Source organism: Python bivittatus, unplaced genomic scaffold (assembly GCF_059951505.1).
Source record: "Python bivittatus isolate LINGU-HERP-01145 unplaced genomic scaffold, Pbiv_v1 ctg000310_np1212, whole genome shotgun sequence".
Taxonomy (NCBI): Eukaryota; Metazoa; Chordata; class Lepidosauria; order Squamata; family Pythonidae; genus Python; species Python bivittatus.
The window spans coordinates 5,319,516-5,332,050 of NW_028277054.1; the positions used below are offsets into that span (position 1 = coordinate 5,319,516).

The 12,535-nt window shown below is 43.2% G+C and overlaps 1 protein-coding gene across 1 annotated transcript; it reads right to left on the minus strand.

Annotated features, from left to right (window-relative positions):
* Positions 1–6,158: 6,158 nt before the first annotated feature.
* LOC148216109 (phospholipase A2 inhibitor and Ly6/PLAUR domain-containing protein-like) lies at positions 6,159–11,749 on the minus strand. The gene is made up of 5 exons (XM_088140208.1): positions 11,713–11,749; positions 11,495–11,581; positions 8,678–8,827; positions 7,127–7,267; positions 6,159–6,738 (listed from the first exon to the last, which is right to left on the minus strand). The coding sequence occupies exons 1-5, from the start codon at positions 11,747–11,749 to the stop codon at positions 6,515–6,517; spliced, it is 639 nt and encodes a 212-aa protein (XP_087996334.1). The 3' UTR covers positions 6,159–6,514.
* Between the last annotated feature and the right edge of the window lie 786 nt (positions 11,750–12,535).

The window sequence follows — 12,535 nt, forward strand, 5'->3', positions numbered from 1 at the left end:
CCTGGCAACTTTAAGACGTGTGGACTTCAACTCCTAGAATTCTCCAGCCAGCCTTGGGGGCTGGGGAATTCTGGGAGTTGAAGTCCACACGTCTTAATGTTGCCAAGGTTGAGAAACACTGATCTAGACCTTGTCGGACTCTTTATACCAAATATATCTTTTCTCAGAATTGTGCTGCACCTGCAGAGGGCAGTCATGGCATACTGAGAAAAAATACCGTTGTTTAAGAGTTTCACACTTATGTTCTGTGACTGATGGGGGTGTTACATAGAATTTTAGGCTTTGTTATTAGCCTTTTAATAAAGGTGATGTTAGCATTTCAGCATGGCATCCAGGCCTCCTTTTCAAGTTTGGGAAACCATATTTTTCCTTTGAGCTAAAGCCATTTTCTTTGATGTTCAAAATGTAGCCCTTTCAGGGACCGTCAATTGTATTCTGTATTCTGTAGGCCTTGAGTGTTGCAAGTGTTAAAGAAACAAACCCGGGTGGGAAAGGAGGAGATGCAGCATATTTTAAGGGTGTCTTCCTTTCCCCCATCTGATCAATGTCTTTTATTGTTTGATTTCTTGCTTTCTGACCATCCCCACCAAAATGCACTTTTGGGTCCTGTGGGTTGATGTGGCTGAGCGATGAGTTGCCCAGATGGTAGTTCAAAAGACTACTCCCTCCACCCATCTCCTTGATCTGCCATCCCCATCCTACCTCTGAAGAGATGAGGATGACCTGACTCCAGTCTTGCATTCTCCAGGGAGGAGCCGTGGGGAGCAGAGTGGGAGTGCAGGACCCGCAATCGTGCGGGCACTCTCACCTGTAGATCCTTAGCCCAATGGAGAAAGAGCTGTAATCAGCTCTGACAGATCAGATCAGGTATTCAAGAGGGAATGTGGAGTCCTTGGGGTTCTCTGAGCTTGGTTGTTTTCTTGCAAACGTTTTGTTACCCGACTAGGTAACATCTTCAGCACTAGAATGGAACGGGGTTTGCTCTGTTTATATACAGTGGCATGTCCTGCCAGTGTTGGGGTGGGGGTGGGGGTTTTGTTTTGTTTTATTCCCCCCCCCCATTCCTTGATTAGGGTATTGTTTACTGCTTGATTGTGTGTCTGGTGATAATCTTGGTGTTAATCTCTGCTTATCTGGGTGATGATTGTTGGTGGGGAGATGTTCTGGTCTTCTGTTTCCTTTTTATTGTCTCTTTTGAATAGTGTGTAGATGTTGTTTGATTTATTTATTTTATTTATTAAATTTCTCACCCGCCCATCTCCCCCCAGTGGGGGAACTCTGGGTGACTCACAACAAACATTAAAAACATAAAGATATCTAAATACATAAAACAATTTGTTGCTTTCTGACTCATCACATATATGGAATGTATGCATCCTTTGTTCCTGTACCCTATATAAAGACTTGCCCCCCCTTAATAAAATGCCTTTTGTTTTGCCTGAAGTACTTGTGGTTTCTATTGCTGGGGTGGGGGCAAAAAAAGCCACTTGGTAAATGTGTTGGGTGTTTCTCTCTCAAATTCAGGGATAGGTTCTTTCCAGCTCCACACCAACTCACCAACTCAACTCACCAACGCAACTCAGGAGTGTATGGGCATGGGGGGGGGGAAGCCTCGGGCTACCCACTCTGTGAAAGAATCAATTAGACTGCAAACTCTGGAATCACAAAAACAGTGTGAAAAGCTAGCACAACTGAAAATGGCCAACACTACCAAAGAAGCAGCTGGATTCCCTCTCAGAATTGTATGACAAGCTTATTTAGAAAAATTCCTGCAGGCTTGGGATGCTGGAAAGCTCCTGGTTCAAATTGGAATGAGTAAGAAACACACTATTTTTCTTAACAGAAACTGGCAGAGATTTTTGGATAATGAAAGTAAACAGAATTGGCCAGAACAGGGAGTTTTTAATTGTTGAAAACTGAAACTTTTGAATTTCTTTTTTTGTTGAGAAGAATAATAAAATAAAATAAAATAAAATAAAATAATAAAATAAAATAAAATAAAATAAAATGGCTACTTGTATTGTTAGCACAACTTTGGGATGAAATTTGTCCCTGCAGTCCAGGTCAACTGTACCACTGTCTTGATACTTTCTCCTTGTAATTCGGCCAAGAAGCAAAATTAACCCTATTAAGAGGACTCGAAGAAACATTCAGGAAACCAATCAAGTGAAAAGAAAAAATATATACCACAACATTGTTTGGGGCTCTGATGAAACTCGTGATGCATTTTACACCAATGTGAAACAGCTTTTAAGCATGCACAGCTTCGAGCTAAAAATGAAAAAAACCTTAAAGCTATAGCCATTTTCTTTCTGTGAATGAATTTGCCACTAACGTTTGTAATTTCTTTTTCTTATAAATATTGCCCAGGGTAGACTAATAAGCCAGTTGGAAAGATTAGGGCAATTATTGCAAGACTGCAGTTTGAAACCATCAAAGCTAATAGAAGATTTGGAATCTAGACAAATACTACTGCCGTGCCATTGCAATCAGAATAGTCAGCCTTTGCTTTATTTAAGAATATGTAAGTAATAGAACAATATATTTGGTTTTCTTTACCTCTCTCCCTGTTGAATGGTTTGATTGAATCCCACATGAACCTTCCCATCTGTACACCAGGACCAGGAATCTCTTTCTCCCAGCTGAGAAGTGGGGAGGAAGAATTCCTGTGGCCCTGCAGGGCTGTGACAGATTGTATGCAAGAACAAGCAGGGAGGTGTGATCTTTATTTATTTATTTATTTATTTAGGGGAGAGATTTTTATATTGTTACTGTTGATGGAAACAAGGCGCCAGTATTTCCTACCTGAAAGCATTTGTCTGTGTAGATTTGTGTGTGCAGGTGTGTATAAAAAAGATGTGAGGTTGAAAAACTCTCTGGAGTTGCGGAGAGAAAGTTTAAACATTATGTGAGTCTGTCCCTTTAAAAGCCAAATCTCTCTGTTGGAATAAAAGACTGTTTCAAAAGGGAAGGCAGGCTCTGGCCACACCTGCATCCACCCTTTATTCCGGTGTGCGTAAGTGTGTATTTTGTGCACTGCGATTTGTGTAAGTTGAGTGCCCATTAGGAGGAAGTCAAGAGGCTTCTGTTGTTTATTGTCTGCCATGTATTCTTCGTGGTTTGACGTGTGTGCAAGTTTCTCCCATTGGCCTCAGCTTCCCCCAGGCTCCAGCTGCCCCTTTCAGACGCGACAAGGTTTGCTCTCACCAGACCTGCCTCTTGCCTGCTTGTTTCATGGTCAAAGGTCAGAACAAATGGGGCGGAGGAGGAAGGGCAGAGGCAGAATACAAGGCTTCCACAGGAAAGCGATGGGTGCTGACCCCTCCCCTTTCACGGCTTCTGCCTCTAGAACGTTCCGAGGAAGGGGAGCCTTAGGTTATACTACACAACCCGCTGGGTCATTGTTTCAGAGACATTTCCTAACCTAAACAGAGAAACAGAATGACCCAGGGGAAAAAAGCAGTGGGAGTGACTTGCGACTTGCTACCGGCTTCCCCATTGACTTTGCTTGTGGGAAGCTGGCAGGGAGCATCAGAAATCTCCCTCCCTCCCTCTTTTGTCCTTCTTTCCTCCCTCTCTCCCTTTTTCCTTCCTTCTTTCCTTTCCACATATAATATACGCTTGCACCATTTGCCTTCCCCTCATGACCCCCAGGAGAGCCCCCTTGAATCCTCCTCCTCCTCGGCTGACCCATGGAACTGCCTGCCAGTTTGCTGGCAGGAGGTGAAAGAAAGGGAGTCAGACCATGAGGAAAACTGCACCCCTCCTCCCCAATCTGGCGTGTCCCCAAGGGCCCCCTCCTGGAAGGAGGAAGAGGGCTCACCCATCGACTACCGGAGTCCTCCAGCCAGCCCTACCTTGCCAGAAGGAATCTAAGTCACTCCCTCATCCTTCCCTCAACGCCCACTGCCGTTAAGAGATTTCAAATTTCGGCCTCAGTTCCAAAGCAGCCAATCACTGCTCGCCCATTGGGCCTTGCAGCCAGCCAATTGGGTGTAGGGGACTGAGGGAGGCAGGAAAGAGGTCAGGGATATGCCCATGATGATCAGGTAACCTAGGCTGACCACGGTGGTGCAGCAGCACATCAGTGCTGAAGTAGTCACAAATTTCCCAAATTTGAATCCTGTGGGAGTCATGGGTCCCAAATTTTGGACGCATTCTGTAAGTTAGCCAATTTGAGGTACCTTGGTTCAAAATTTGTTGCCCTATGACACACCGTTTCACCCAGTTAAAGGTTATAGACTCGAGAGTTTTAGTAGGATATAGATATAGACTCGAGAGCTTTAGTAGGATATAGATTACAAAGAGAGGGAAACGATTACAAATGTTTGCTTGTTCTGTACTGGCTGCGCATCCAGGGGAAACTGATTTTAAATGACAAGGATTAAAAAGGGTAATTGGAGTGGGGGGGTGAAGGATTTAAGGTTGAGGAAATCTCTGCATTAGCAACAACTATTGTTATACTACTCAAGAGAGCCAGTTTGGCCTAGTGGTTAAGGCACCAGGCTAGAAAGGAGGAGACGGGGAGTTCCAGTCCTGCCTCAGGCATGAAAGCAGGCTGGATGACTCTGGGCCAGTCCCTCTCTCTCAACCCAACCCACCTCACAGGGTTGTTGTTGTGGGGAAAATAGGAGGAGGAAGGAGTACTAGTATGCTCGCTGCCTTGAGTTATTTGTAAAAAATAATAAAGGGATGAAACTTCTTAAAAAAAAAACCTGATTGGTCCATTATTTTTAAAGCGTGCCTTTCTTTTACCTGACAAGTTTGTAAACTGAGAGCCACCATCCTCTGCGCTCTAGATGGCCTCAACCTTTCCTTACCATCAAGCTTAGCTTCTCTGTTTACCTTGCCAGTAGAGCCTTTTTGATTACCTTCTCAGCTTGCAGATGTCCCTGAATCACTCCGGGGTTCGTCCTCTATCGATGTTACATTTTTAAAACCTGCTGAAGCCTAGCACAGAGACCCAAAGACTTGACTTTTAGTTTCGCAGAATGGGGTCGCAAAGCTTCACCAGCCCAGCTACAGTTTTGCTTGCCTAAGGTCCCTTACCTGGGCTATCTTATGCACCCCGGGACAAGAGAACTTTTCCCTGCCAGAGGGAATGGTTCTCTTCAATTGCCACTGTCTTCTACCAGGCGCCAGGTGAGAGCCTGACCTGGAGCTCTAGGGTTCTGTGAATCTTGGATACCAGCACTTAGCAAGCTGACTAAACTTTTTGTGACGCTGACTACTAAAGAGCGGCCCAGAGCCCACTGTTCTATACAGCTGGACCGTGTTGCTCATGGTGCAGGAAGATGCCTGAGAGCTTTGGCTGCCACCGTCCTTCTTGTTCAAATATCTAAAGATTTGATTATGGGTTTTCTCTGCCACCTCCATGCATCTATTGTTGGGGGGGGGGGATGAATTAACTGCCAAACAGTTTGTATCCTTACAGAAGCAGCAGAGAGCGCTCCGGAAGCCAGTATTAGGGGCCATAGGTCTGCTGAGTGTCCAGATCCATCCATTCCAACTGGGAGAGTTCATGTAGCTTAAAATGGTTCATTGCAAGAGAGCAGAGATAAAGGAAAAGATCATCTGGGATGGGCCACTCTAGGAAATCCCTTTTATATCATAACATGGTGATGAAGAAGAAGAAACCATAAGCAAAGCCTGGTTCAATTGGAGGCTGTATCCGGAATGAATAGAGCAAGAAAGTAAACATACCTCCCTGAGGAACAAATAGATATTTTGCCTTATTATGTTGAACAGGGACATTTCCATCCTTCCCTAGAAAGGATCCAGTTCTTTTATTAGTTACTCATCAAGCCAAAATTCAGCAGTTACGGAGCTCTGAGCATTGAATTCTGGAAGCTCAGAAGATGCCCTAAGAGGAGGAGGAAGTGGAATTCAATCAGGCCAAATCCAGGTAAGTTTCTTTCCAGGAGGGTGAGATGAGAGAAGTCAACTATCACAACAAAATTACTCATACTCATCCAATTGCTCCTCATCCAGTTGCTCAAGTGGTTTTGGGGATATAGGAATCTGCCCTATTTCAAGTAGAATCGATGGTCATTATATGCCATAATGTGGTTCATTTGGTTCTGGCTTAAAGACCACTTTAACTTTTAGTTTCTTAGAGAGGAAATGGACTGCCAGTGTTTCAGACAAAGGCCCATCTGTAACAATTTTTATTATGGTTTTAATGGAAGATTCCAAAGATGAAAATGGGATATTCTATATGAAAAACATATATTCTACTTTTTGCTTATAGATCCTCCTCTATTTTTTTCCACATTAACTGAATGCAAATACATTGTAATGTCAGAGATTGGGAAAATCCTTTTAATGAATTAGGCATAATGACTGAAACTTATTAAAACGTTTTTAAAAAATCACATAGTACTGACACAAAAACGTAATTTCTCAGAGGTAACATTGAAACATCTTTGGGGTTAAGTTACACCTCAACTGTCCAAATGAGCCACATCCTTAATTCTTTGGGACTCAGATGCTTTTTCAATACAGGAAACCAAGATCAATAAAAGAAGTTGGTCAGCTGGATTCCAATGAGACCAGAGAGAAGGAGAGTAACCGTGGAGCTTCCTTGAACTGACCACGAACTATCTTTAGCTTCCCCTATGGTGATGCCAATGATATGAAACATGGAGTTTTTACTTGTGGCTATAGTGTCACCGGTAGCAATGCTCTTTGCTGCAGGTGTAGTACAACCTCTACCATAGAAGGATTTTACTTCAGAACCTGGAAAAGATCAAAAAGAGGAAAAGTAATTGCTGCTAGTACAAAGGAAAAGGCAGAGAGTTTTCAACTCTTAGTGACTCTGTGGACCTGTTGATGCAATTTTTAGAGCACCACGAGAGAAGGGGTTTCCCATCGCTTTCTGCCAAGAGCTGTTTCTGACTTTCCAGTTGAACTATCCAAAAATCTAACCAGGTCCAACCTTGCTGAACTTTTCAGGGTTATGTACATATTTGTGTGTGTGTGAGAGAGAGAACTACAGCCAAGACTAAATTTGCAGTTGAGCTGCACAAATTCAGAAAATTAATTCTATCTGCCAGCCAGGACTAAATGTGTTATGTCAGCCTAGCCAGATACTTCCTCACCCCAAGTATTTTGGTTTCAGTTTTACCTTCAGTAAACATCCCAGTAATGTTCACGCATTTGTTCTCTGATTCAGGACATTTGATCACTGTGGCCTCGCAGTAGGTGGAAGAGAAAGCAAAACATGCAGGGCACTCCAAATTGCTGTTTTTCGCATCTGCGCTAGGTACTGTGGAGAAAGATAGGCATGAGAAATAGCTGAACCAGCAGTCTTGTAACTGAAAAGCTACATTCTTTCCAACAACAAGGAACATTTCCCTGGATATCAAAATGGCCCCTCCTCCTGGTTTTTAGGAAATCCATTCAAAGAAATAGGCCTTGAGGGCTGGAACAGTGTGAGCTGCTCCCTCTAACAGTAGGAGTTGACTTTTGTTTTTGTGCACGAAATTTCCCCTGCTGTATCTTTCTACGTATTGCTCTTTTTATACCTTGTGCTTCCTGCTGTTTTATGTAATGTGTATTGTCTGTCTCATGAAGAGGGAATTCCAAGAGTAATGGATGAACTGGCAGTTCAATTCAAGAGAAAAAGCTTCTTCTGGAGGACTTTAGAAACTCGGATCTATAAGTTCTCGTTATTGTCTTCCAAACATTCCTAATGCCCGATTTAGCCTTGTTGGATGGAGCTTCCCTCTGAATTCTGAGGCTGACTTTGCTTTTGGGCTTCTGGCTTTGTGTGATGCTTTGTCTCTTTCTTAAGGCTTCTATAAGAGTTTTTCTCTGACTGATAACTCTATAGGGAATCACTGGGTTTTTCTACTCCTGATTTGGTTCATCATCCAAACAAACCCTAAACAAGGTCCAGGTTTCAAGCCAAATGTTGAAAGTACAGATCAGTATTAGAAATGTTCTGTCCAGCTCATCTGGGTCTGAAGAAAGATGGGAATCCAAAACGGGTGTGCGGGATGTATCTGCAAGTTGAACTTCCATTTCTGTTGTGTTGTGTGAATGAAAAAGCCCATTCAGTAAAGGAAAACGTGATGATGTGGTAGTCTGGCTGAAAAAGCTCCTTGACAGAACTGACAGCCATGACTTCGTAACCAAAACTGCAGGACCAAGGCCCTGAAGTTTTCAATATGATACCCACAGATTCCCAAAATCCTTGCCCCGCTTGAGCTTTTTAAATATTATTTTTAATTTTAACCCCTTAAATAGAGACCAAACCTTTCCCACCCCTACCTCAGGGGGTGTCTTTCATTTCCTCTTCATTAAGAAGGATGCCTCTGGGTCCTACTTCTTGAAAAATAAAAATACTGAATGACCACAGCCGGGGGCTTAGTTTGGAAGCCAAGAAAAAGCAAAGAGCAAGCCAGAATCCTGCGTAGTACATGGCAGCTTGAAGGGTCAATAGGAATAATTGTGAATTTGCCTTCTGATAAAAGGGTGTTCAATGACTAGACGCATACACCACAGAAGCCGCTCTCTGAATGGGCAAAGCACAGAGGCCCTTTTATGAGCGCATCCCACAGATTCTCCGTATTCCAAGTGTGCTCAACACCACCACAATATTGGGCTTCCAGGCCTTAGCTGACCTGCTGAATTGTTATTGCATGAGCTGCAATCCTTGCCTGACCCCACATACCTGCAGGAATACTATTGCAGTTGTCCGTGTCACAGCATTTGGTAGCTGCCCTGAAATATTCTTTTTCTCCAAATGTGAATTTTATGTTGAGTTCTTTGCATGATGAAAGGCAGCTTTGTAAACTGTATTTTTGCCCCGACTTCCCACCTACTTTAAAGGAAGCAATAGATTAATTCCAGTAATGCACTGTCAAAGCACCAGGAGAAGAAGGAGAAGGCGAAGGAGAGGGAGGAGGAGGAGGAGGAGGAGGAGGAGAAGAAGAAGAAGAAGAAGAAGAAGAAGAAGAAGAAGAAGAAGAAGAAGAAGAAGAGGAGGAGGAGGAGGAGGAGGAGGAGGAGGAGGAGGAAGAAGAGGAAGAGGAAGAGGAAGAGGAAGAGGAAGAGGAAGAGGAAGAGGAAGAGGAAGAGGAAGAAGTCTATTGATCTCCCATCTGTAGTTGGGGCCCTGGAGAGATGAGGAGACTTCCTCCCTCCACCCTGGTTTGTACAGCTGCTGCTTCAGCTCCCACTGTGGCAACCTCTGTCTGCCTCCTCTGGTTGCACTTCTCCACTCTCCCTCCCTTCTTCCCCACTGCTGGCATCAACCTATTTTCACACTCTGTGGCTCTTTCCACAACGTACGTCACTCATTTCCCACCTAGAGTCTCACAGCACGTTCCAGGCTTTTCCAACCTTTGTTGTGACAAAATAACAGTAAGTGGGGCAGACTTTACAGCAGGATAGATTGGGGATGGTATGAAGGTACAATAAGTCATTCATGGGGAAATGGCCTTTATCTGGGTAAAAGAGGTAATTGTGGGTGGGTGGGTGTCATGGCATGTTAATGATGCCATAAAGCTCTGCCAGTACTCAGGATGCTAGGCATTTTTTGAAGGGAATCAGCAGGAACTTTGTACCTCCAAAGTGCTGAATTTGACCCAGATGGATCAAATTGTAGGATGCCCTCCACGGAGTATATCATCTACTTGGTCCAGTGAACTCATTGCAATCACTTGACCCGGGAGACACATTTCCCTGCTTCTCCTCTCTGTAATCAAGGGAGAGGAAAGGCATCTCACTGCCTTACAGGAGGAACACTCTCAAGCCAAAATTTAACACCTCAAATGTAACTCCTCAAAAGCAGGTATCATGATATCTCCCCAAAGCCAGCCCTCTCATCCTCATCTCATGGAACTTTGCAGGCTGGCCAGTTACTCCCAAAGACCAACTTTTTGTGTTGTTCCACTCCAAATGTGATCTCCTTTTTTTGCAGGAAACTTGGGCTACATTTAAGTTAGAGATGGATGGATTTTGTATTATGGCTTATATGGCAATGCCGCACAGGGAGTGTGGAGACCTGGAGGAGGACTAGTCCCACTAGTTAGCCCAGGTTTGCATCTCGATCAAACAAATCATATCCTGAAGGTTGGGGGCTAGCAATTATAGTACCAAAACGCAAAAAGGATAATGAGAAAAATCTGCCCTCTTATAGGCCCATTAGTCTTCTGAGTGGGCTTAGCAAATTATATGCCAAGCACCTAAATTGTACGCTTCAAGACTGGAAGGAAATTGGCGATGAGCAAGGAGGATTTGGAGAGGGATGGTCAACGATAGATCATATTCTTGTATTGCACCATTTCGTACAGAACTATGTTCAGAAAATGACATTCTCCAAGTACATGGCTTCCTAGACTTCAAATGCCTTTGTCTAGAACTATTTTATGGGAGAAACCAAAAAAATGTAAGTATCACAAGGTGCCTCCTTTCTTTTTCTTTTTCTTTTTTTTACTTTTGATTCGGAAATTTAACACCTCCTTAAAAGTGAGATGCAACTCACAAGGGACCTTCTCTGACAGGATCCATACTGAATAGAGAGTGGAGTCTGCCCAGGATGTATTTTCATTCCAGCTCTGCTCAAGATAGATGGATGGATGGATGGATGGATGGATGGATGGATGGATGGATGGATGGATGGACAGAAAGATAGATAGATAGATAGATAGATAGATAGATAGATAGATAGATAGATAGATAGATAGATCAACTCTGTGTTAGAAATCCAGCCTTCCATGGTCCTCAAACTGAAGACCATAAGATCCCAAAACTTTTTGTCGATTGCATAAAAGGGCGCTAAGATCTCTACTTCAGTACATAATTAAATGGGTTGGTCTCAATTTTGAAAAATCTTGAGAGAGATCTTTATATCTCTACATGGATATTAAAAAAGCCAAACACCAAGTTGGATTATATAGATTATAGAGGGGAACAAGATAGAACAGGTACAGATCATTAATTATCTTGGGACTGCTTTCCATTTCAAAGGAATTTGGATTGGAATGCAGAGCATGAGTTTGTCTTCCAGCTGGCCTCAAGATCATCAACCATCTTTAAGTGTACTTTTTAAAACTAAAGGTGGATAACTAATACCTGCAGCAATACCTTTTTGAAGGTAAAGCGCTGGCCCAAGTCCTTTACGGTGCACAAATGGGAATCTATCTCAAGAAGGACGCATTAGAGCCAGTACCAATGAATTTTTTGAGATACACACTGGAAGACCCAGTTTTTCGCAATAGTTTTATTGCCTTCAGGTTTTACTGACTTTATTCTTCCAACTGGAAAGTGGCAGTAGAACCATAACTAGCATCACTTGGGTTATCAGAGGCATTTTTAATGGCTCTGGGGTACAAACAGGCCAAAAAACCCCACCCAAAGATGAATTTATACCAAGCATCAAGGTGAGGTCAACAGGTTGCCACAGAACAACAGGCCTTGAGTTGCAAAGGATATTTGGGAATCTGCAAAATATTAACATATTCATACCTTCCCAGGATGCACTTACCAATGTTATTTTCTTCTTCTTGTGAATAGCATTTGCCACTGGTACAAACCTGAGATGTCCCAGATTTATAACACTTTAAGGACTTTGCTGAAGAGAAGAAGGAGGAATAAGGATTATTCATTTTTTTTCTTTCCTTAAAAGAATTCTGTCCATATAATTCCTCTAAGCTGGTATATATTCTTCCTTGCAAATAACCATGGAAGAAATGCTGCACCCACCAGAGACTGCAGCTATGTAACACCTGTAGGAGATCATGGCATGCTATGTATTCATGCTGTGGCTTCTGTTGTTGTAGTTTTTGGAGTTTGATAGCTTTCGGGCAAATATTATATTTTGAACAAGGAGGGACTGAAATTGAGAAGGATTCACGTGCATAAGGACAGGCATTCAGCAAAAGGCTTAGAAGCGCTCAAGAAGAACTGCTTTTCCTCTCTGGGTGAATGAAGCAGAGAAGCATCAAGCAATCCTAACTTAGAGAGAATCAGCAAGAGAACAAGATATCTGCTTGCCAGGGCTGACTCATTCAGCCACTCTGGGATAAGTGTTTAATACCCGGTGCCAATGGCATACAAACATGGATGTCCTGGTCAAACAGGGAACATAATGTAGTGGTGTGGGCAGTTATGTGTGCCTTTAGGATGGCACAAGTTACACCACTGCTCCTTGTGAGGGATCCCAGGAGGCAGCCCTCATGAAGATCAATAGGGGAAACTCCCTACTTGGAGCAGCAATGCCCTTGTGTCCTGGACACACTGAAACAACAGGGCATGTGCCTCTCCAGTGCTTGTACTACAGAGGCATCCTCAGTAGTCTCATCTTACCACTACTACGTAAATATCCAGGGCACACAGGACAATTTTACACCACCCTGTTACTTTTAGATACTAACCCTGCTACAACATACAACATTGCCGGGTTCTATGCAGCAGCACTCAAAATTCAGCAGATGATAATTTCTGGCTTGTGCTTGGAGCTCAACATTATAAACTCGAGTCAATGAGCACCTAGTTCACCATATAGTCTTTCGCATACCAACTTTTT